The following is a 23,686-nucleotide window of genomic DNA, read 5'->3' on the forward strand; positions in this document are numbered from 1 at the left end:
GCATGTCATCCCTCCCCTCTGATGTTGGCTATATGCTGGATTTTAACTCACCCAGGCTTTGCTTTAGCTTGTATGATATTTCTGTAGAACATTTAATGAATTCTTCTGCTGGAAAAAGTTGGTCAAGACTCCTAAATTCCATCATCTGCCTATTGACTACTGGTATCCAGTTCAGCTGCTCGATGATCTGGGTATTACTTTGTCGAGCTTTTAGTTTTGTTTCACACAACAACTTCAATTTAACTCGCACCTTTAACATAACAAAACATCCCAAGGTGCTTCACAGGATTATTATAAAGCAAAATGAGACATCAAGCCACAAAAGGAGTTGTTGGGGCCGATGGCCAAAGATTTGGACAGAGAGACATAGTGGTTGATTTTAAAGGATGCCTTCGAATCAATAGAATCCGAGAGTTCCTATAGTGTGGAAGGAGGCCATTCAGCCCATCGAGTCTGCAACCCCTTAGAATGAGCATTCTACCAAGGCCCACGTCCCCATCCTATCACCATGATCCCAGCTAACTTTTTGAACTCTAAGGGACAATTTATCGTGGCCAATACACCAAGCCTGCACATCTTTGGACTGTGGGAGGAAACTGGAGCACCCAGAGGAAACCCTCGCATGGTCTTGGTCTTGGACACGTGGTCTTGAAGGAAGGAAGAAAAGTAGAGGCAATTATGAAAAAAATTCCAGAGCTTTGGCAGCTGAAAGTACAGCCACATAAAAACTATATTTAAAATATAATTGATTAGACACCAAAGAAGTTGAGTAGAATGTTGCAGTTCGGACTTTTCCTGGATTTGTTTGTCACATCTTCACAATGAGAAGGTAGTTCAAATAAGCAGACTCAGTCGCCAGTGAGCTGAAACTTCTGTCGGATCTCCATGTCCAAACTTGTAATTAGCTCCCAGTTAACGGTGCACTGTTCATTATGACCACATGATGCATTCCACGCTCCTGTGGGAATAAGACATTGAGACCAATGCAAAACTGTTTGGCCATTTGCATGGCAGCTAAATGGCACCAAGACTGAATCAGCGCAATATTTAAAACACAATTGAAATCCATCTGGAAGCAGTTTAGGAATGATATTGAGCTCCTTTTCATAGAAACAAGTGTGTACCCTGACCTTCTAGTTGCACTTGAATAATGCAAACTCAGGCTGACCTTGTCAATTCCTGGGATTTGTACAAATCTGAGCTGTCAATCATCCCTAATTGAAGGTGCAAGAGTAGGAATTATTGGACGGGAATATGCTAATTGTACTTGGACAGTGCAATATATATATATATATATATATATATATAGTGTGATATATATATTTATTTCCCTGTGCTTTAGTTAAAATCACCCATCAGTATAAAAGTGAGCCACAGGAAAGCACAAATACCATTGTTAATCTGTGTTAAAGTAGCTGATCTCAATCAGGGAAGCTGTGTTGAGACTACAATGTTCTTAGCGAAGGAAAAAAGACCGTGAACCAAGGATTCATGTTCCTGTTTTACAATCCAGTGAGTCCTACTATAAAGAATGATTGTGGATATTTGATGATGACAGGATTTGCATCGGTTGTAATGGTCCACACCCCCTTATCTCCAGTTAGGTAGCCTGTACACCCACGTGAGTTTGCACATGGCTGATGCCTTGGGCAGCCTAATAGATAAACAGTGACCTCAAAGCAAATTTAGCAAAATTGTTTGGATAAAGTATTCTCTCAACAACTTCACAGTTGGCAGACATTTGTCGGAATGACCAATTGATGTTCAAAATTTACAAATCTTGAATTGAGTGTGGAACTAAAAGGGACAGGAGTTCAAGAGCTTCACATGGGATTATAGATCTGAGAATTAAATGGAGAAGGCACTATTTGCAAATATCTATTTTTTTCTGATCAAGACCCCTGAACTTTATTCACTGATTTCTGTTCTAGTCAATTCGGGCTGTTTACTAGATTGAAACCTTTAAATTTACCCATATGCCTTTACACCTGAAGGAGCCATTGGGCATTTTAAAAGCCGTCAACTCTATATTAGTGTATCGGCAACTTGGAAGTGGAATGTAGCTAGCACCAGGCCTGTGGCCCAACTGTACTTATTGGTCCTGGCTGTACAATAAATTCCCTTGCCTTATCTAGTTTATTCTGTACTGGCAATGCTCACTCATCCACAATTCATTTCATTATTTTCCCCCACAGGGATACTGCCCATTTAGTCAAGGAGAAATTTGGAAAGCGACTTTATGAAGCATTGTTAAAGTAAGTTACTCAACTGCTTTAGCATTAAATTGAAAATACATATGTATTATCCATAGACTTAGTACTTTTCAATACTCTTGGTATAGATGGAATTTTCCTTTTGAACATGTAGTATAAATGAATAAAGCAATGCTGGGGCAAGTTGTATTGCAGCAAGAACAGAGGATGATGGAAAAACTCAGCAGCTCTGGCAGCATCTATTTGGAGAGAAAGCAGAGTTAACGTTTTGAGTCCTTTGACTCTTCATCAGAACTGAAAGGGAGAATGTGTTAGAGCTGTAAGAGATTGCAACAAAAAGTAGCAACTTTAAGAACAAAAGACAGTTAGTGGGGGAGGGAGTTTGGTTTGAGGCACTATATGTTTTTAAGAGGTGCTGAGTTAAAAGGAAGGTTGGGGTCATGCTTGCAGACTGAGCGAAGGTGCTCCACAAAGCAGTCACTCAGTCTGCGTTTAATCTCCCAATATAGAGGAAACTGAATTGAGAGCAGCAGATGATAGACCAAATATAAGGAGGTGCAAGTGAAAGGCTGCTTAACCCAGAGGGAGTGTTAGGGGCCTTGAATGTTGAGGAGGGAGGAGGTAAAGAGGCAGATGTTGCACCTTCTGCGATTGTATGAGAAGGGGATGAATGGAGTAGCACAGTGGTTAGCACTGCTGCATCCTGGATTCAATTCCCAACTTGGGTGACTTTGTGGAGCTTGTACATTCTCCCCGTATCTGTGTGGCTTTCCTCCAGATGCTCCACCTTTCTCCCACAGTCCAACTATGTGCAGTTAAGCGGATTGGCCATGCTAAAATACCCTTTAAGTGTGCAGGGATGTGCAGGTCAGGTGCGGTTATGGGGAGAGGCGGGTTGGAGTGAACATGGGTAGGGTGCTCTTTTGTAGGGTTGGTGCAGACTCCATGGGCCAAATGGTGTCCTTATGCACCATGGGGATTCTATGGGCATCAAGGAGAAGTGGGCCAGAGTGTTACAGAGGGAGTGGTCCTTGCAGATCTGGTAGCATCTATTGGGAGAGAAGGTTTTCAAATTGTATTGAACCGTTTTATATCTACAAATACCTATTGCCGGATTTATTTACAGTCATTGCCATTTTCAAACTTGGTTATGTTGTGTAGGGAAAACTGGGATTAGATCATGGGCGGCACGGTAGCACAGTGGTTAGCATTGTTGCTTTACAGCTCCAGGGTCCCAAGTTCGATTCCCGGATTGGGTCACTGTCTCCGCGGAGTCTGCATGGGTTTCCTCCAGGTGCTTCGTTTTCTTTCCACAAGTTCCACAAGACATGCTGTTAGGTCATTTGGACATTCTGAATTCTCCCTCTGTGCACCCAAACAGGTGCCAGAATGTGGCGACTAGGGGCTTTTCACAGTAATGTCATTGCAATGTTAATGTAAATCAATAAAGATTATTATTATGTTAATGAACAGAGACTAGTGTGCGTCTTTTCTGCTCTGAAGTGAGCTTTTGTGAAACCTATAAAGGAATATGATCAATTACGAGAAGATGCTTTTAATAGATTGCAAAAAAGGTGACAAAACTCAACGTGTGGACATGATGTGTCAAATGGCCTCATTCTGTGCCATAAATCTTTCTTTGTCCAGAGATTACAAACATAGGGATTTTGTAATTTTGTGCTATATTGCAACTGTTCCCAAAAATGGCTTTGATCTGTTCCATTTCTGTCATGGTGGTTTAATACTCTTAACCAATTATTCTGTATATTTGCAGAGGGGAAACTCCAGACATGAACAAGATCTTTGATCGCGATGACTTGACCATAATGAAAAGAGCCATCTATGCAACTCAGGTATACCTGGGAGTAGAATAATCTTTTCATCTGCATACAGATTGAACATTATTTTAACATTATTTTAACAAGTTATTCATTGACTGAAGTGTCTGCAACATCCTTGAGTCATGAAGGCATTGTATAAATGCAAGGCTTTTTATAATTTGTAGTTTTCAAGGGAGGAATTGATACCTTTTTTGAGACCTATTGAGTGGATAGTCTCTGGAGAGGAAGAATCGTATGGATGGGGTTTGGCTATTCTTTTAGATCCAACAGTTTATATTGAGTTAATCAATGCAACAAATGCACATGCATTAAAATAAATGTTAAAAATTGCAGCTCGGATTGTTCCTTCCTTGAAGCACTAATCAGGCCTACATTTTGATTACTTACACTGCTTTGCATATTTAGATTAAATAAAGGCACTCCACCTGCAAAGTGTAGGCCATTCAGCCCTGTGAACCTGCTCCACCATTCAATTAGATCATGACTAATCTGCATCTCAGCTCTATCTTTTATTTGTTCATGGGATGTGGGCTCTCAGGCTGTGCCAGCATTTATTGCCCATCCCTAATTGCCTTTGAGGGGCAGACCCGTGGGTCTGGGGTCACACGTAGGCCAGACCAGGCAAGGACAGCAGATTTCCTTCCCTAAAGGACATTAGTGAACCAGATGTGTTGTTACAGCAATCAACAATGGTTTCAAGGTCATCATTAGACTTTTAATTCCAGATATTTTATTGAGTTTAAATTCCATCACCTGCCGTGCTGGAATTCAAACCCGGGTCCCCAGATCATTACCCTGGATTTCTGGATTACTGGTCCAGCGACAATACCACTATGCCACCACCTCCCTTGGACCCACCTTTTAACCCTTGGGTCAAGTTATCAAACATTAACCTGTTGTTCTGACTTGAAAATTTCAACTGTGCTGGAAGGGAACTTTTTCTGAAAATGAAGGGAGAAATAAAATATTACTTCTTGTCCTATCCTAAAATATTTGAATATATTTTCATCTTCAATGCAAATGAGTGCCATTCCTGTTTAGAACCACTTTTGATGATGCTAATGATTTGGAGTTGATGCCGCCATCAATGAGTCAATTTACATTCTGAATGCTGATTCTAGTGAGATTTCCTAATGTCTTGGCATGATTTGTGTTGAGGGGTCCTTCTAAGATGCGATTTACCATCTGCTTTGTTGATATCCTAAAACAGCTTTTTGCCGACCAGGCTGCATTGAGCCATTGTTTAGCATTTCTGTTACTGCAGCCACTGATTAGAGTTTTGTTCTAACCGACCTCAGCGCCAAACACTGCCTCCGGTGACCACGCACAACATGCTCGATGACAGCAATGACCCCATCCTCAGCACCATCAGACGAATTGGGCTGTTCAACAATCGGGCTGACCGGGTCAAGGTATGCACTTTTCTTTCTGCTCAAAGGTGAGAATGCATCGATTACAGAACCTGCAATTTGTGCTTGCTTATCAGATATGCATCTCCACAGACGCTGTCAGACCTGCTGTGAGAGTCCAGTATTTTCTGTTTTTGTTAGTGCTTATCAGCCTTGTTTTGATGTATTGTACTGCGTTCTGTTTTCCATAGAAACCCTACAGTGCGGAAGGAGGCCATTCGGCCCATCGGGTCTACACAGCTACACAGACCCTCTGGAAGAGCGGCCCATTCCCCGCCCTATGCTTAATCCCACTTAACCTGCACATCTTTGAACACTAAGGGGCAATTTAGCATGGTCAATCCACCTAACCCGCACATAACGGACTGAGGGAGGAAACTGGAGCACCCAGAGGAAACTCTGGCAGACATGAAGAGAACATGCAACTCCACACAGGCAGTCACCCAAGGCCGGAATTGCAGCTGGGTCCTTAGCTGTGAGGCAGCAGTGCTAACAACTGTGCCATCCTGTCGCCCTATATCTTCAAAATGAAATGGTATTGTCCAACAGCCGGAAATACACAGAAAGTGCTGCTGGTGGAGAGGCCTGAATATTGAATCCAATGGCAGGGAAACTGACCAAACTCTGTATTGGACAGTGACGTTTTCTGTAGTGTTATAAAAGAAGTCACCACTGCATGTAGAAAGTTTAGCATCCCACAACGTTCACCTTTCGGAAAGGGTTAATCACTTTTTCAGCGTGACTCAACAAACTTACTGCAGTAAGTTTTTAATCCTGCTATTACGAATGTTAATGTATTTACACTTGATCAAGCATGCTGTCTGCTGGTGTTCCCCATCATTGCTTTACACATCATATCCATTCATTCATTATGGTGTTCTTGGCTTCATTGATTGGGACAAGTATCATTAGAGTTGGGTCAATATAACTATAATATCCAGTGGTATAAACCTCAGTCTGTGAAGTGCCCAGTAGAGGGGAAAAGACACATTTGAATACGCAATCAAAATAGATGATTGGTATCTTAATGAGGTGGAATAAGGATATTAATTATTTTAATAAAAGTGAACTGTTGTTTTAATGAGTGCAGATGGCTGGACTGTTAGTTTCTTACTCGTCCGACCATGGTTCTGCAAGACAGGAGCAATTAAACATTATGGTCTTTCAGTTAGATTAGAATTGTTGCATTAGGGAATAGGGAGTTTCAGCTATTGATCGTGTTGCGTTGTGCTTCCACTGAGCTTTAAATTATTTAGGCATTTTCAGAAATACTACATGACTCTAATTCCGTAATGAGATTATAAATTGACTGTTTGTGATTTGAATTCTTGCATATGGATCAGCAAATATTTGACAAGTTTCTAAATCTTTGGCTCAGCGGAGAAAAAAATCTGTTTATCTCGTATCCTGTGCTTGGTGTCATTAATCAGTTCTTTGTTTAAAACGGGATTAGTTAAATGTGCAGTTACTCTTCAGCTGTCAATCTCTGAACAGAAACAACTATATCACATCTGCCAACCTAGAAAACTAGCAAAACCAAATTGACTTTGAAAGAACTAACTGCTCAAAAAACAGCCCTGAAAATTGCCCTCCCAACAAGTGAATAGACAGAGATAGACTCAATTACATAGGATAGGATGTATGGCACAGATACAGGTCATTGAGCCCAATATAGGATAGGACAATGTTTTAAAACATCTGGTTGACTTTTGCAACCCATGCAGGCTGACCTTCATGACATGTGCCTCGTTCCCTTATCTGAAAAGGGAGCCTGCTTGGTCCTCACACTCTCACTTGAATCAGGCACAAACGAGGAGAGAGCTATGGATATATCGGATGCAGACATCAGCCCGTTCCTTTGTACCATTTTCATCTTTATGAAAAAGGAAATTCCCATCATCCACATGTTGTGATGGGTCACTCAAAATGCTTGTTTTACTCAGCACTGGATACTCCTGGGAGATGCTGCACCAGAATGTTGACAGACTCATGGGGCGCGATTCTCCGCAAATACGGTGAGTCGTAAAGGCTGCCGTGAAACTGGCCGTGTTTCACGGCAGCCTCCGCGCCCCCTCCCAGGACCCGATTCTCCTCCCACCCCCCCCCCCCCCCCCCGGGCGGGGCTAGCAGCGCGGCCCCGTGAAGCACAGCATCACGGGCTTAGCGACCGTCGCTAAGTCTGTGCGCCAAGCGTCACGGCGGCTGACGCGCACGATGACGGCGATTCATGTCGTGGGGGGGGGTGGGGGGGGGGGGGAGAATAGCGGGAGGGCGGGAAAAATGTCGGGAAGGCCCTCCCGCTATTCTCCGACCCATCGTGGTCAGCGGAGAATCACGCCCATGGGCTTTTGACGTGTTTTTAATGTGATATCACAGGTCAGGTACAGAAGTGTAGGGCGGGATTTTCCTACCACGTCCATCCGGTGACCAGAGATTCCCACCCAAGGTCAATGGATTTCACCGTGGTCAGCCTCTCGTCCGTGGCGTTCTTGCGGCGGGTGAGGCAGAAGAATCCATCCTGTAGTCTCTTAATTTGGAGTCAGCTCTAAGTTAATAACTGACTCTGGGGTCTCAACCTCAAAAGGAATTTTTCATCTACACTTTTCTCTTTCAAAATCTGAAACTTCTCATTTCATTTGTCAGTATTTCCCTGCATATAACACACATGGCCATTGCATGCTTGGCGCAATTTACAAAATCAAATGTGAAGAAATCATCTTTATACTGCTTTGTTCCCGAGTTTAAGTTTTTTCTTTGTAGGCTGTTAACCAGAGACTCTGGAGCTCTGTACAGAACTAACACAAGCACTTCGCTGTCCTGCCCTGGACACTCCTGTGCAGCTTCTGTTGTGAGATCCTGTCCAGTAGGTACACTGCCTATTTGAGTCTCTGGCCATCTCCTGCTTGATCCACTGGGTAGCATTGGTGCTTCACAGCTCCAGGGTCCCAGGTTCAATTCCCGGCTTGGGTCACTGTCTGTATGGAGTCTGTACTGTCTAACGTTATCCCATTGAGTTGGCATTTGTGCCACTTGCGTTATGCAACAGGAAAGTTTAGAAAAAGCTGTGTTATAGAATCTTGTTCGTTGTGTGTGCTTCTTGGGATTGAGTAATAAAACATGCCTGTAACGGTGACACTCAAACCATCAGCTCATCTTAATAACCTCATTCAAATTCATGCATTATTCAAAAGTTTCTAGGGGGGGGAGGTGGGGGGGAGCTGCTTCTTATCCATGTAAGTTTTAAATGGTGTTGTGCATTGAAGTTACAACACGCACTGTTCATTTGACCTTTCAAGTCCATGACCATGTTTGCCCTCAATTGAGCGAGAAGTCCTAATCATATTTACATTCTCTGTTCCCATAGCCCCCTTTATCATCCGTTTACCAGCTTGTCTATTAACATAGTTTCTGCTGTAAACTCTACCCTTTCACAGGAATTCAATATGAATTTTACAAAATCTGAAAACTATCTTCCTCTCTCTTCAAATCTCTTGCATTGATTCATGTGTCTCTGGTCCCTTGCCCTGCACTTCACTGTTGTAGTCAATCTCAAGTGATGTGAAGCTGGAGGTCTTTCTGAGTCAGTCCAGGACCCAACTGGTGAAATACTGTGACATTAACATTGCTGTGACACTATATAAAAGTACCTTTTCAACTTATGGGCAGCACGGTAGTATTGTGGTTAGCACAATTGCTTCACTGCTCCAGGGTCCTAGGTTCAATTCCCGGTTTGGGTCACTGTCTGTGCGGAGTCTGCATGTTCTCCCCGTGTGTGCGTGGGTTTCCTCCGGGTGCTCCCGTTTCCTCGCACATTCCAAAGATGTGCATGTTAGGTGGATTGGCCATGTTAAATTGCCCTTAATGTCCAAAATTACCCTTGGTGTTGGGTGGGATTGCTGGGTTATAGGGATAGGGTGGATGTGTGGGCTTGGGTGAGGTGCTCTTTCCAAGATCCGGTGCAGACTCGATGGGCCAAATGGCCTCCTTCTGCACTGTAAATTCTATGAAAAACTAGAGTTCATTGTTGTTCTTGCCATGTGACTATTTTCAGAAATACTTTCTGAAGCCAATAATTGCATCGTTTAAAAATCCTATTGCTTTTCGATTATCTAGATTGTTTTCCATCCTGAGTTTCTGTCATCCACCAGTCCCCTCTTGCCTATGGATTATGAAGAGTTTGTTCGAGGTTGCCATCTTGGTGTTTTTCCATCTTATTATGAACCTTGGGGCTATACTCCTGGTAAGTGTCACCGTTGTGTTTCTTTCCTCTTCAATCACTTGAGAGGTTTTTGTTTTTCAAAGATTGGAAAAGCCTGAGCAGAAGAGAAGTACAGGAAGAAAGTGTTTAAATAGCCATTTCACTGAGGGGGAAGTGGAGAATGAACTTCCATTTACATAGCACTTAAATTCTGTACGTTTCGAAGTTCAATCACTGTTGTAGTGTAGTCACCATTGTTATGTAGGAAAAATAGCCAATGGTAGGACTGTAGGCTGGACAGTATTAATGCTTGAAATTACTCCTAGCAGTGGGAAAGTGACGGTATAAGGGGAGCGAGAAGTGTTTACTCATTGCAACCTTGCCTTAGAACTGCCTTTGAAAGGCTGGAACTGAGAATTTGGCTTGAAGCACGTTTTGTTCTTTATTCTAATGTGCGGTGGTGCTTTATGTTCACAAGAAAAGGGCTATGGTGAAAGCCTTTTCATCCTCATTTTTTGCTTGAACTGGGTGAAGGTGCAAGGTGCACTGCCCAATCGCTCTTCTAATTGCATCCTATTTACACCGTTGAATCCTATTTTGTACTCAACCACCTTGTCTGGGATAGGCAGGCTACATTCAGCGCTGCTCTGCAGAAGCCCTAGTTTATACGGCAGCGGAACACTAACTGGTACACAGTTATTTTTTTTTTTAAATAATTTTTATTGGAGAAAAAAATTTTTTACATGAAAATATTTACCCCAACTAACTATAAAATATTACAAAATATTCCCTCTTAACAAATATCCCCCCCGCCCGAACTCGCGCGCGCGTTGTCCCTCCCCCCCGCCCACCTCCCCAAAAACAAACAAAGCAACAATCAACATCAAACATGAGCTGCGAACAAATTTGCCCGCATTACAACCGTAAATAACCCACCACACCCGTTGTTGCCACCCCCCCCCCCCCCCCCCCCGGGTTGCTGCTGCTGCGACCTCTGTACCCTATCTTTGAGCCAAAAAGTCGAGGAAAGGCTGCCACCGCCTGAAGAACCCTTGTACCGACCCTCTCAGGGCGAATTTGACCCTTTCCAACTGAATAAAGCTTGCCATGTCATTAATCCAAGTTTCCACGCTTGGAGGCCTCGCGTCCTTCCACTGTATTAGTATCCTTCTTCGCGCAACTAGGGACGCAAAGGCCAGTACTCCAGCCTCTCTCGCCTCCTGTACCCCCGGTTCCACCCCAACCCCAAAGATCGCTAGTCCCCATCCTGGTTTGACCCTGGATCCCACCACCCTCGTCACCGTCCTTGCCACCCCCTTCCAGAACTCCTCCAGTGCCGGACATGCCCAAAACATATGGACATGGTTCGCTGGACTTCCCGAACACCTGACACATCTGTCCTCACCCCCAAAGAACCGACTCATCCTTGTCCCCGTCATATGGGCTCTATGTAGCACCTTAAATTGAATGAGGCTAAGCCTCGCACACGAGGAGGAAGAATTAACCCTCTCCAGGGCATCCGCCCATGTCCCATCCTCTATCTGCTCTCCCAGCTCCCTCTCCCACTTGGCTTTCAGCTCCTCTACTGATGCCTCCTCCGCCTCCTGCATTACTTTGTATATGTCCGATATCCTCCCCCCTCCGACCCAGACCCCCGAGAGCACCCTATCGCTCGCCCCCCTACTGGGGAGCAAGGGAAACCCTTCCACCTGGCGTCTAGCAAATGCCTTCACCTGCAAATGTCTAAACATGTTTCTCGGGGGAAGCCCGAATTTCTCCTCCAGCTCTCTCAGGCTCGCAAACCTCCCATCTACAAACAGATCCTTCAGCTGCCTGATGCCCACCCTATGCCAGCTCTGGAATCCCCCGTCCATGTTCCCCGGGATGAATCTATGGTTCCCTCTTAACGGTGCCTCCATCAGACCTCCCACTTCCCCCCTGTGTCGCCTCCACTGCCCCCAGATCTTGAGGGTGGCCGCCACCACCGGGCTCGTGGTGTACCTCGTGGGAGGGAGCGGCCATGGCACCGTTACTAGGGCCCCCAGGCTTATGTTGCCACAGGACGCCCTCTCCATTTGTTTCCAAGCTGCCCCCTCCCCTTCCATCATCCACTTGCGCACCATTGATACATTAGCCGCCCAGTAATACCCCGAAAGGTTGGGTAATGCCAGCCCTCCACTCTCCCTACTCCGCTCCAAGAAGACCCTCCTCACCCTTGGGGTGCCGTGCGCCCACACGTAGCTCATGATGCTGCTCGTCACCTTTTTGAAGAAGGCCCTAGGGAGGAAGATGGGCAAGCACTGAAATAAAAACAAAAACCTCGGGAGGACCGTCATTTTAACGGACTGCACTCTGCCCGCCAGCGACAGCGGCACCATGTCCCACCTTTTAAATTCCTCCTCCATCTGTTCCACCAGCCTGGAGAAGTTCAACTTGTGGAGAGTCCCCCAGTTCCTTGCCACCTGCACCCCTAAATATCTAAAACTCTTTCCTGCTCTCTTCAACGGGAGTCTCCCGATTCCCTCTTCCTGGTCCCCTGGGTGTATCACAAATACCTCACTCTTACCCAAGTTTAGCTTGTACCCCGAAAAGTCCCCGAATTCTGCTAGCAGTTCCATCACCTCCGGCATTCCCCCTTCTGGGTCTGCCACGTATAGCAGCAGGTCGTCCGCGTATAGCGATACCCGGTGCTCCTCCCCGCCCCTTGTCAGCCCTCTCCACCCCCCTGAGCCCCTCAGTGCCATCGCCAACGGTTCAATTGCCAGTGCGAAGAGCAGGGGGGACAAGGGGCACCCCTGTCTGGTCCCCCGGTGGAGCCCAAAATACTCCGATCTCCTACCATTCGTCACTACACTTGCCGTCGGGGCCGAATAGAGCAGCTTCACCCATTTAATAAATCCCTCCCCAAATCCAAACCGTTCCAGCGTCTCCCACAGGTACTTCCACTCCACCCTATCAAATGCTTTCTCCGCGTCCAATGCCACCACTATCTCCGCCTCCCCCTCCACTGCCGGCATCATGATGACGTTTAGCAGTCTCCGCACGTTCGTATTAAGCTGCCGCCCTTTCACAAAACCCGTCTGGTCCTCGTGTATCACCCCTGGCACACAATCCTCTATCCTGGTAGCCAGGATCTTTGCCAGCAGCTTGGCGTCCACATTCAGGAGCGAGATAGGCCTATATGACCCACACTGCACGGGGTCCTTGTCCCGCTTCAAGATCAGAGAGATCAGTGCCTGCGACATTGTCGGGGGCAGAGCCCCTCCCTCCCATGCCTCGTTGAAGGCTCGCACCAGCACGGGGCCCACCAAATCCGCATATTTTTTGTAAAATTCCACCGGGAACCCGTCTGGCCCCGGCGCCTTCCCCGACTGCATATGCCCAATCCCCTTGACTAGCTCCTCTAACCCTATCTGCGCCCCCAGCCCCTCTACCAGCTCCTCTTGGACCTTGGGGAACCTCAGTTTGTTCAAGAAGCCCTCCATCCCCCCTCCCCTCGTCGGCGGCTCTGACCGATACAGCTCCTTATAGAAGTCTCTGAAAACCCCATTTACTTCTGGCCCCTTCTGCACTACGTTCCCACCCCTCTCCCTCACTCCCCCAATTTCTCTAGCCGCATCCCGCTTGCGGAGCTGATGCGCCAACATCCTACTCGCCTTCTCCCCATACTCATAAATCGCGCCCTGCGCCCTTCTCCACTGTGTCTCCGCCTTTCTGGTGGTCAACAGGTCAAACCTAGCCTGCAAACTGCGCCGTTCCCCCAACAGCCCCTCCTCTGGCGCCTCCGCATATTTCCTATCCACGTCCAGAAGCTCCCCCACCAGCCTCTCCCTCTCCTGTCTCTCCCTCCTTTCCCTATGTGCCCGTACGGAGATCAGCTCACCCCGGATCACCGCCTTCAGGGCCTCCCATACCATCCCCACCTGCACCTCCCCCGTGTCATTAATGTCCAGATATCTTTCAATGCTCTTCCGGACCCTCTTACACACCTCCTCATCCGCCAGCAACCCCACATCCAGGCGCCACAGCGGACGCTGGTCTCGCACCTCCCCCATTTCCAAATCTACCCAGTGTGGCGCGTGGTCTGAGACCGCTATGGCCGAGTACTCCACTTCCCGTACTTTCGGGATCAGTCCCCTGCTCAATACAAAAAAGTCAATTCTAGAATAGACTCTGTGGACATGGGAGAAAAAGGAATACTCCCTCGCCCTCGGCCTCCCAAACCTCCAGGGGTCCACCCCTCCCATCTGCTCCATAAACCCCTTTAACACTTCTGCCGCTGCCGGCCTCCTACTCGTCCTTGAACTCGATCTGTCCAGCACGGGGTCCAGCACTGTGTTGAAGTCCCCCCCCCATGATCAGGCCCCCTGCCTCCAGGTCCGGAATGAGGCCCAGTAGGCGCCTCATGAAGCCAGCGTCGTCCCAATTCGGGGCATACACGTTAACCATCACCACTTTCTCCCCCTGCAGCCTACCCTTCACCATGACATATCTACCCTCTTTATCCGCCACCACCTCCGCCGCCACGAACGACACCCTCTTCCCTACCAGGATCGCCACCCCCCGGTTCTTTACGTCCAGTCCTGAGTGGAACACCTGTCCCACCCACCCCTTCTCAGGCGAACCTGCTCCGCCACCTTCAAATGGGTCTCTTGTAGCATTGCTACATCCGCCTTCAGTCCCTTCAAATGCGAGATTACTCTCGTTCTCTTGACCGGCCCATTCAGCCCCCTCACATTCCAAGTGATCAGCCGGGTCGAAGGGCAGCCCGACCCTTTCCCCTGCCGTCTAGCCATATCCTGTCACCTGCTCGCCCCGAGTCAGCCCTCCCTTTCCGACCCGCTCCCCATGGCGATGGCGCCCCCCCCCCCCCCCCCCCCCACACCCCTCCCCCCCCCCCCCCCCCCCCCCCCAGGCTAGGACCCTTCCTAGCCGCGATGCACCCTCCATAGTACTTCCGTAAGTCAGCTGGTTTACGCTGACCCGGCTGCCCCTGCCACACTCCGACTCCTCCCGGCATGGGGGACGTCCCCCCCCTTACCACCCCTCCTTGACCCCGCTCCAGCGCGGGAAAGGGAGCCATTTCTGTCCACGCCCCTTACTCCCACCCCCCTCCCTCCTCTGCCCCGTGCGCGGGAAACCAGAGGAAAGCCCGCGCTTTCGCCCTGCCCCTCCCCGCCCTCCATATTCAGTTCCACCCCCATCCCCGATATCACACCGATAAATACAAAACAACCAAAAACCCCACAAGAAACACATACCCCCGGCACTCCCCCCACCCCGCCCCCCCAACATAACATTATAAAAAAGAGAGAAAAAACTGGTAGAGAGAAAAAAAAAGGGTCCAAAAATACGGCCAAGAGAAAATCCAACCAAAAGAAAGCCACGTGTCCAGCTTAAGGTACCAGAGCGGCAACGACCGCCAAGTATCCCCTGGTTCTAGTTCGAGTCCAGCTTTTCTTCCTGGACAAAGGCCCACGCCTCCTCCGGGGACTCGAAATAGTGGTGCTGGTCCTTATAGGTCACCCACAAGCGCGCTGGCTGCAGCATCCCAAATCTGATTCTCTTGGCATGCAGCACCGCCTTCGTCCGGTTGAACCGGGCCCGCCGCTTTGCCACCTCCGCACTCCAGTCCTGAAAGATCCTCACCGTCGCGTTCTCCCATTTGCTGCTCCTCTCTCTCTTGGCCCACCTCAGCACCCTCTCCCGGTCACTGAATCGCTGGAACCGAACCAGCACCGCCCTCGGGGGTTTGTTTGCTCTTGGCTTCCTGGCCATTACTCTGTAGGCCTCCTCCAGTTCCAGGGGCGAAGGGACGGCCCCTGCCCCCATCAGTGAGCCCAGCATTTCTGCCACATACCTCGGGAGGTCCGACCCCTCCAGCCCTTCTGCCAGGCCCAGGATCCTCAGGTTTTTCCGCCTCATGCGGGTATCCATCTCCTCCAGTCGGTTTTGCCATCTCAGGTGGAGTGCCTCGTGCACCTCCACCTTTCCCACGAGGACCGTGGCCTCCTCCTCCCTCACAGCCATCTCCTGCTGCAGCTCCCGAATTGACGCCTCTTGGGTCGCCTGTGCCCCCATCAGCCTGGTGGTCGTCGCGTTCATCGACTCCAGCAGCTCCACTTTCAGCTCCGTGAAGAAGCGCAGGAGAACGGCCTGCTGCTCCTCCGCCCATTTCCTCCAGTCCTCGGGTGCGCCGCCGGCCGCCATTTTGGATTTCTTCCCCCGCTTTTTTCGGGGAGCTGCTGCCGCTTTTTTTCCTGCCCCACTTCGGGTAACGACCATAAATTTTTCAGGGTTCTCCTCTGGGAACCTTCCCCCACCGGGAATTGCCGTTCCAGCGCCGTTAGGGGCCCTCCAATCGGCCCGAAAACACCTTCCTCACAGGAGCAGCCAAACGTGCGACTTAGCTGGTCATAGCCGCAACCGGAAGTCCGGTACACAGCTATTTTAACCTGTCCCTGAATTGTGATTCCAATTATGTCAGGGTCAAAAAGATGCAGGTTGCCCAGATCCAAACAGGATTAATTGTTTTCTAATGATGTGTGAAGGGTTTCTGTCATCAGATGAATAATCTTCCAAGGTAAGCAATCTCGCTCTTCTTTGTATCATTTTCCCACCTAACGAATAACCAGCCTAACAAAATATGTTCCGGGAATACAACCAAAGTCAAGGGCCAGTTATTCGAACAAAGCTCGTTTTGCTGGTGCTTGCCCAGCACTCCTCATCTGCATGTTGAGCTCCCTAATGTATTTTGACTCCAGAACTATAAGAGGTAGATTATTCCAACCATTCAATCTTTCTTTTATTCTGTCTGTATTAACTTTATTTTCACATTTATACTTGTGTCGCCTGGCTCCGTCAGTAGTACTCCTGCCTGTGAATCAGAAGGGTGTGCCTTCAATTCTCAGTCCAAAACTTGAGCTGCTAACTTTGACACTCCACCATAGAGAGTTTACTGCACTTCCAAAGGTTGTTGCGCGTGAGATGGTAAACTGAAGCCCCTTGCCTCTTGTGATTCAGGTGGATATTTAACATTCTTACTGCATTAGTCACATGTTATTGGCCAGGGTTTAGGAACTCCAAAGTATATTATGAAGTTCACCTGACCGACAATGTTTATGTTGAATTTGGCTGGAATAAACTCAAAAGCCTTTGTTGCAGGTGTGATTCATCAGACTTCCTAGACATTTTAATCCAAACCAGGTTTATTCTAAGAATGTAGTTAACATATTGTGTGTGTGTGTGTGTGTGTGTGTGTATGTATATATATGAACACGGCAATAATTTTTATAAATTACAAACATAAACACATAGCTACAGTAATCTATGTATACCACTTAATGAATTCCCCCTTAACTGTTCCAATTCAGTAACAAAATCCAATAAACTAAAAATCAATTTTTAAGAGCGTGGCCCAGCACACTGTATTCTCACTTGACTAGGACTGGACTGGTCATATTCCTGAACTTATGATCCAGTCTCAAATAGCAGATTCAAGCTCCTTCCGGAAAACAACTATATCTTTAAAGTTAGACACAGCTGATGTGCTTCTTACAGGAACAGCTCTTTAAAATGAAAACATAGAAATACAGGGAAAAACATTCTTTTCTCCTTCTGCGTCCCACAGCAGCCAAACTGAAACTGAAACCCCCTCTCATCTCACAGCCACAGCCTAGCACCACCCGCAAAATGACATCACTGAAGCCATGTGATAAGACAAAAAAAAAACCTTTCTTAAAGGGACACTCACATGACACACACAAGAGCAGTGAACTCTCCTGGCATTATGGCCAATGTGTTGTCTTGTGTGTGGGAGCCAGTCTGTAAGATGGCTGCCGCACTTAACCACACACGTCTGTCACTGAACTCCAGAGTTATGTCTGTCTGTCTGTCTGCTCTCCCTGATGGCCTTTCTCTGGGAAACATTCTCCAGAAAAAAAAAAGACTTTGATGAATTGCAGGTGATTGGGGAGGAAAGTTGAGTGCTTTGGGAGCTAGCAGGTAGAAGTGTAGCAAGGAGGAACGTGTCCTTTAGCATAGATACGTACAAGTTTTTTTTCTTGCATAGTATTTGCTTGTAAGATATTTAAATCTTGACTAGTATTAAACAGTGTGTGTTACCCTAATGGTTCTATGCTGTTTGTTTTTGCAGCCGAGTGCACAGTGATGGGAATTCCCAGTGTGACCACCAACCTCTCTGGATTTGGTTGTTTTATGCAGGAACATGTGGCAGATCCAACAGCCTATGGTAAATTCTATAAATCAAATGCTGCACCCACTAGATGCACTACATTTATCTGGTGCTTCCTTTTAACTCCTGTGTTATCATTGTGTCCAGGGATTTACATAGTTGATCGTAGATTCCGATCTCTAGATGAATCCTGCAACCAGTTGACCCAGTTCATGTTTGGATTCTGCAAGCAGTCACGTCGCCAGAGAATTATCCAGAGAAATCGAACTGAAAGGCTTTCGGAGCTACTAGACTGGAGATACCTGTCCAGAGTAAGTACAGGCAGCCAATGTGTCTACTCTGGGTTTCAGTGATGCAGTTATTTTGCATGAACTGATGTGATTGAAAACCAATAGATCACATGGTACTTGAGGACAGGGGAAATAGATTAATGAATCACTATAAATCATTCTAAGGGAGTCGACGAAAATTGAGGATGTTTCTGACAGATTGGAAACGAGCAAAGATTATTCCCATGCTCAAGAGGGTTACAGAGCCATTCCTCTCAACTCCAGACACATTATTTATAAGCCTAATGGGATTTATAAGCCTAATGGGATTTATAAGCCTAATGGGATTTATAAGCCTAATGGGATTCATAAGTAGAAACAAAATGGAGGACCACTTGTAGAAAACTAATAAAAGATTAACCAACATGGGTTCAGCAAGAATAGCATTTGCCTGGTCAGCTGCAAAAGTTTGCTGAGACAGTGCTACCCCAGGGTAATCTATGAAAGCAGTAACCTTGTAATCTAATGTGTAAATATGTTCAAAATATAGCAAGAGCGACTCCTTTAGAAAATGAAGTTGATGCCTGCCACGGGTGAGATATAACTTGACAATGGGAAAGTTTAAAGAGATGAATGTTGACCAATTGAATGGATTTGGTTATCTTATAACCACTTCACTTCCCAAGGGATTTATGCCAAAGTTGTATCAGGCAACAGCTGAAGCACTGCTGACATTAACTAATCACTGTCTCCGGGGCATCAATTAATGTCGAGGATCCCTGATGTGAGGGAAGAGTTCCAACAAACGCCTTGATGATATTGAAAAGAGATGTTACGTAAGGTGGATAAAATTCTTAATAGCACAGGGCGAGTGAAAATCTGAAATCATGCTTTCAGGTATACCAGAGCAACAAGACCACAGGACATCAGTTCAAGGTTGTGGAAAGTAGAGGGGACATTATTGAGCTTGGAGGGGGGAAGCGGAGGGGGGAGGTTGGCGTGCTCTCCTGGCATGTTCAAAAATGGAGTGGAGATTGATTTGATGGTTTAATTTCTGAATGAAGAAGCTAATATACTGGGAAGAAAAAATTAACTCCGAACTTCTGAAATGTTTCTAACTTTATCAATCTGCTTTCAAACCTAAACAGTTGATCCATTAGAAGCCCAACAAATTGTTTATTTTTATTAATTCATGGGATATGGGCATCACTGGCTAGGCCAGCATTGATTGCCCATCCGTAATTGCACTTGGGGAGATGATTGTGAGCTGCCTTCTTGAACCGCTGCAGCCCATGTGGTGTTCTAACCTTATGATGAAAGGAAGGTCATTGATAAAGCAGCTGGAGATGTTTGGGCTCAGGACACTACCCTGAACAACTCCTTTAGTGATGTCCTGGAACTGAGAATGACTGACCTCCAACAACCACAGCCTTCTTTCCTTGTGCCACTTATGACTCCAACCAGCTGAGAATATTCCCCTGATTCCCATTGACTCCAATTTTGCTGGGGCTCCTTGATGCCATACTCTATCAAATGCTGCCTTGATGTCAAAGGTAGTCATTACCACCTTGCCTGTTACTGTGAGATTTCTGTCAAAATATTTTCTGATTCTCATTGGTTCCAGTAATATAGTTCAGTTCGATACACGATAACTCAACATGTACAAGCACCAATGGTAAAAGCAAATTACTGTGGATGCTGGAATCTGAAACCAAAGAGAAAATGCTGGAAAATCTCAGCAGGTCTGGCAGCATCTGTAGGGAGAGAAAAGAGCTAATGTTTCGAGTCCAGATTACCCTTTGTCAAAGCTAAAAGACATAGAAAGTGGGAAATATTTATACTGTGGAGTGAGAATGAAAGATGAGTCATAGCCACAGAAACCCAGGGAAACGGGGTCCTAATAGCCACAGAAACCAAAGAGTGTGAATGGCAGTCCCCAGAGAGAACAAAAGGTGTGAAAGGCTTAACAACAGAGAAACAAACATCAGAGGGTAAACTGTGACAGATGTAGATGTGAGAGGGAGGAGAAGCAATGGTGAGAAAGGGTAAGGAAAGGTGGATAAGATGGGTTGGGGTAAATATATATAAAGAAAGATGAGAAAGAAGGAAATGGTAAAAGACAGTTCAAATGAAATGGGATGAAAACAAATGAGTTGAGGTGGGGTAGAGCTAATCACCTGAAGTTGTTGAATTCTATGTTGAGACCGGAAGGCTGTAGCGTGCCTAATCGGAAGATGAGATGTTGTTCCTCCAGTTTGCGTTGAGCTCCACTGGAGCATTGCAGCAGGCCATGGACAGACATGTGGGCATGGGAGTAGGGTCTTGTGTTAAAAGAACCTGTGGTATTAGGTTTCAGAATATTTACTATATTTTGCATTAGTTAACTATTTTTTTTGTTTCTTCTGATATTCAGTATTACATGTATGCCCGCCATCTTGCACTCAGCAAAGCCTTTCCGGAAAAATTCCAGTTGGACGCAATTGTACCGCCATTGGTAAGTCCATCTGTTTTGTACTGTTGTGTATTATTTGAATTTACATTTAAGGCAACGTTACAAAAACTCTTCCATAGACTTCACCTTTTTAAAATAATAACGCCATGGACTAATTTTTTTTTTACACCAGACTGAGGGTTTTACGTACCCCAGACCAGCATCAGTGCCGCCATCCCCTTCTGTGTCCCTGCATTCAAGCCCACAGCAGAGTGACGATGAGGAGGGGGATGACGATGAGCGGTACAACGAGGATGAAGAAGCTGAAAAGGATCGAAGAAACATTAAAGCACCCTTTTTCCCTATTGGAAAGAACCAGTCAGATGGGGAATACCATAACTGAGTAGATGGCTAACTGTACAGTTTGGGAGATTTATGGTCGTAATACTTTTATGATGGAAAACAGAGATGTAAGAGTGGCAGGTTAAATCCATGTTGACCCTGGTTATTGTATACACAATGACATTGGTCCCCAATGCAACAAAGGATCTGCAGCATTTGATATTTGAACTAATGTTTATTGTTGAGGTTGGAGCTTACCTTGACATTTTTTTGACCTGTCTGGTCCTCCTAAAATGTGACAAGATTGTAATTTTGTATTCCTGTGTTGCAGAACACTGCTTTTATTCTTTGCTAATATTGTTAATCACCGATGGGGGTGTATTTGTTACCCTGTTCATTGGAAGTCATCTGCCCATACACTTTTACTGATCTCATCACATAGTCTATCCCAGTGACTTTTCTTTCAGGGGCTCTTGTGAAAAAGTCCGTATCCTTCATCTTATTACCACTGATAACAAAAGGAGGAAAGCCCATTTGAAATGAGCTCCTTCATAATATTACAGTGGCTACCGTCCATGGAGATGAGAACCTTGCACTTTTTTAAAAAACCTAAGAATCATTCTCCAGCTGGGGAATTTCCACGTGAAAGTTGTGAAATATATTTCACCTTGGTGAGAAAATGTAGGAAAACAGGATTGTACAATCACCAAAACAAAATGATAAACGTTAATGACTGATTGTTCTTAAAAGCCCAAGTAAAGTATTTCAGTCCAACACATCATTTATGTTCTTGTGCTTTTATTGTGGTATATTTCTACTTTTGTTAAAGCTATTTCTTTCAAACTCATGATTTTAGGATAATTGATTCTCTTTTTCAAATTTATAATTCAATTAGTTTAGAGAACAAAATGATTCATTTACATAGTTTTGTGAAATCATGCTTTATATCAAAAATGTTTTTGAATTTACTGGCTGGAAACCGCTAATTCATAAAACATAGACTAAAGCCACATTCTAGTGACTTGGGATCAATCAAGGATGGCTGCATATTTGCATTACCGTACATTCTACATTCCAAAACCATTACAATTGAGATAACCTGCCTGCAAAGCTGCACCAGCACATTGGCCTTGAAAGGGTCTGATAGGATCTCATCACCTATCCCATTATCAAAGCATCCGGACAATTACTTGGGTACTCAACTGGGAGGAGACAAACCATTAGGCATAATCACTTGGACCGTAGTACCCTGGATGAGAGAGGAATTCCCAGCCACAATCTATTCCATTTACAACCAGAATACACCAGCTATGACTATATTTGGGTCACTGGGTAGCTGGAGAGCACATCATACACAAGCAAGCTACCATTTGGATGCTTAAACAACTGTTTTCGACAGAACCAAACTAGCAACTGAGATTCTGAAGGTGCAAAACCCTGAGTGGTTCTCTCACTCTTGCGCTCACTCTCTTGTTCTTGTGCTCTCCATCCAACTTCTAAATTTTGAACACTTGTCTGCTGATTTTGATTATCCAGGTCCTGCAGACAGAGATATTTTTAAAAAGGCATTCCAACCCAGCTGTCACCAGAAGAACAGATAAATCATACACCTCGACTCCAAAAGCTGTGTGTGTGTCCTTTTTTAAAAGCTCAAGGCTGTGGAAAAAAGACAGGGGAGTGGGGTTCGCTGAGATATCCTTGCAGAGATCTGGCATGGACACGACTGGCTGAGTGGCCTCCGGTGCTGAAACCAATCTGAGATAGGTGAGGAGCCAGAATCTTAAAATTAACACGGAGGACAGGATGTTGCAGTGAGTTAGCACATTGCCCTCTCCCCTCTGGAATCAGAATAATAGGATGAAGATGTTGCTCATCTGCCTCTATCAGTCACAATATAGTTATTACTAAATGAAACTAAATCCTCTAATTTGCTGCTTGTTGGCATAAACCGACCAACTCTCTTGAAACACAGGAGAAGTGGTGTAGGAATGTAGAGAATACTATACTGGTGTAATTTGGCTGTACTATATTGCACAGTAGAGCTAATTTAATGATGTGTTCAGTGTCTGAAATAAGACGGTGTTCAATTTTTAAGATCTTTACCATCCCTTAAAAGTACTACATGGTGTGTTTATAGACCTTGCATGAATGATGCATTAACTGTGTGCTATCTGGTTTGTCAAAAACTCTTTCCAATAGCTCTTGCATAATGCAATCTTCTTTATGAAGTTCCCACACATTGGGCAGAATTTTGTGGGGGCATTTAGTGGGGCAAAAGGATGGTTACTGAGCCAATTAGGTGTGAGTGTGTCCACTTTAGGGCTGTCGTGTTCAGAGCCTGACTGATGGGCCATCCCAAAATGGCGCAAAATGACGCAGACTGTCTAGCCAGTGGACGTGTCCCCCAATCACATGCATTTAATATTGCCCCTTGTTTTTAGAATTATTGCTTAAATGCTACAAATTAATTTTCTTAAATAGCATATAATGCTGCTGCTATTTGATGTGGTTAGTGTGACCAACTCTTAGGAAATAAAATAAGGGACACCTTGACCGTTGGGCTATGAGAGAGTGTGGGGTGGGGAGTGTGGCTTGGTAAACATGAGACTAGGAAGGTTTTGACATGAGAGGTGATGTGGGGTCTTGGTCTTGAGATCATAATAATGAATCATCGAATCCCTATAGTGCAGAAGGAGGCCATTTGACACATTGAGTCTGCACCGATCCGCCAAAGGAGCACCCCACCCAGTCCCATTCTCTGCCATATCCCCGTAACCCCACCTAAACTT

The 23,686-nt window shown here is 45.8% G+C and overlaps 1 protein-coding gene across 1 annotated transcript in view; it reads left to right on the forward strand.

Annotated features, from left to right (window-relative positions):
• Positions 1-21,675, forward strand: part of gys2 (glycogen synthase 2) — a 60,111-nt gene extending 38,436 nt beyond the window's left edge. The window contains 8 exon segments of the mRNA XM_038811068.1: positions 2,196-2,255; positions 3,988-4,066; positions 5,353-5,466; positions 9,577-9,703; positions 17,817-17,912; positions 18,003-18,166; positions 20,538-20,618; positions 20,749-21,675. Coding sequence (XP_038666996.1) covers positions 2,196-2,255; positions 3,988-4,066; positions 5,353-5,466; positions 9,577-9,703; positions 17,817-17,912; positions 18,003-18,166; positions 20,538-20,618; positions 20,749-20,958 — 931 coding nt within the window. The 3' untranslated portion in view covers positions 20,959-21,675.
• The last annotated feature ends 2,011 nt before the right edge of the window (positions 21,676-23,686 follow it).

The sequence above is a fragment of the Scyliorhinus canicula genome, chromosome 11 (assembly GCF_902713615.1).
Source record: "Scyliorhinus canicula chromosome 11, sScyCan1.1, whole genome shotgun sequence".
In the NCBI taxonomy this organism is placed as follows: Eukaryota; Metazoa; Chordata; class Chondrichthyes; order Carcharhiniformes; family Scyliorhinidae; genus Scyliorhinus; species Scyliorhinus canicula.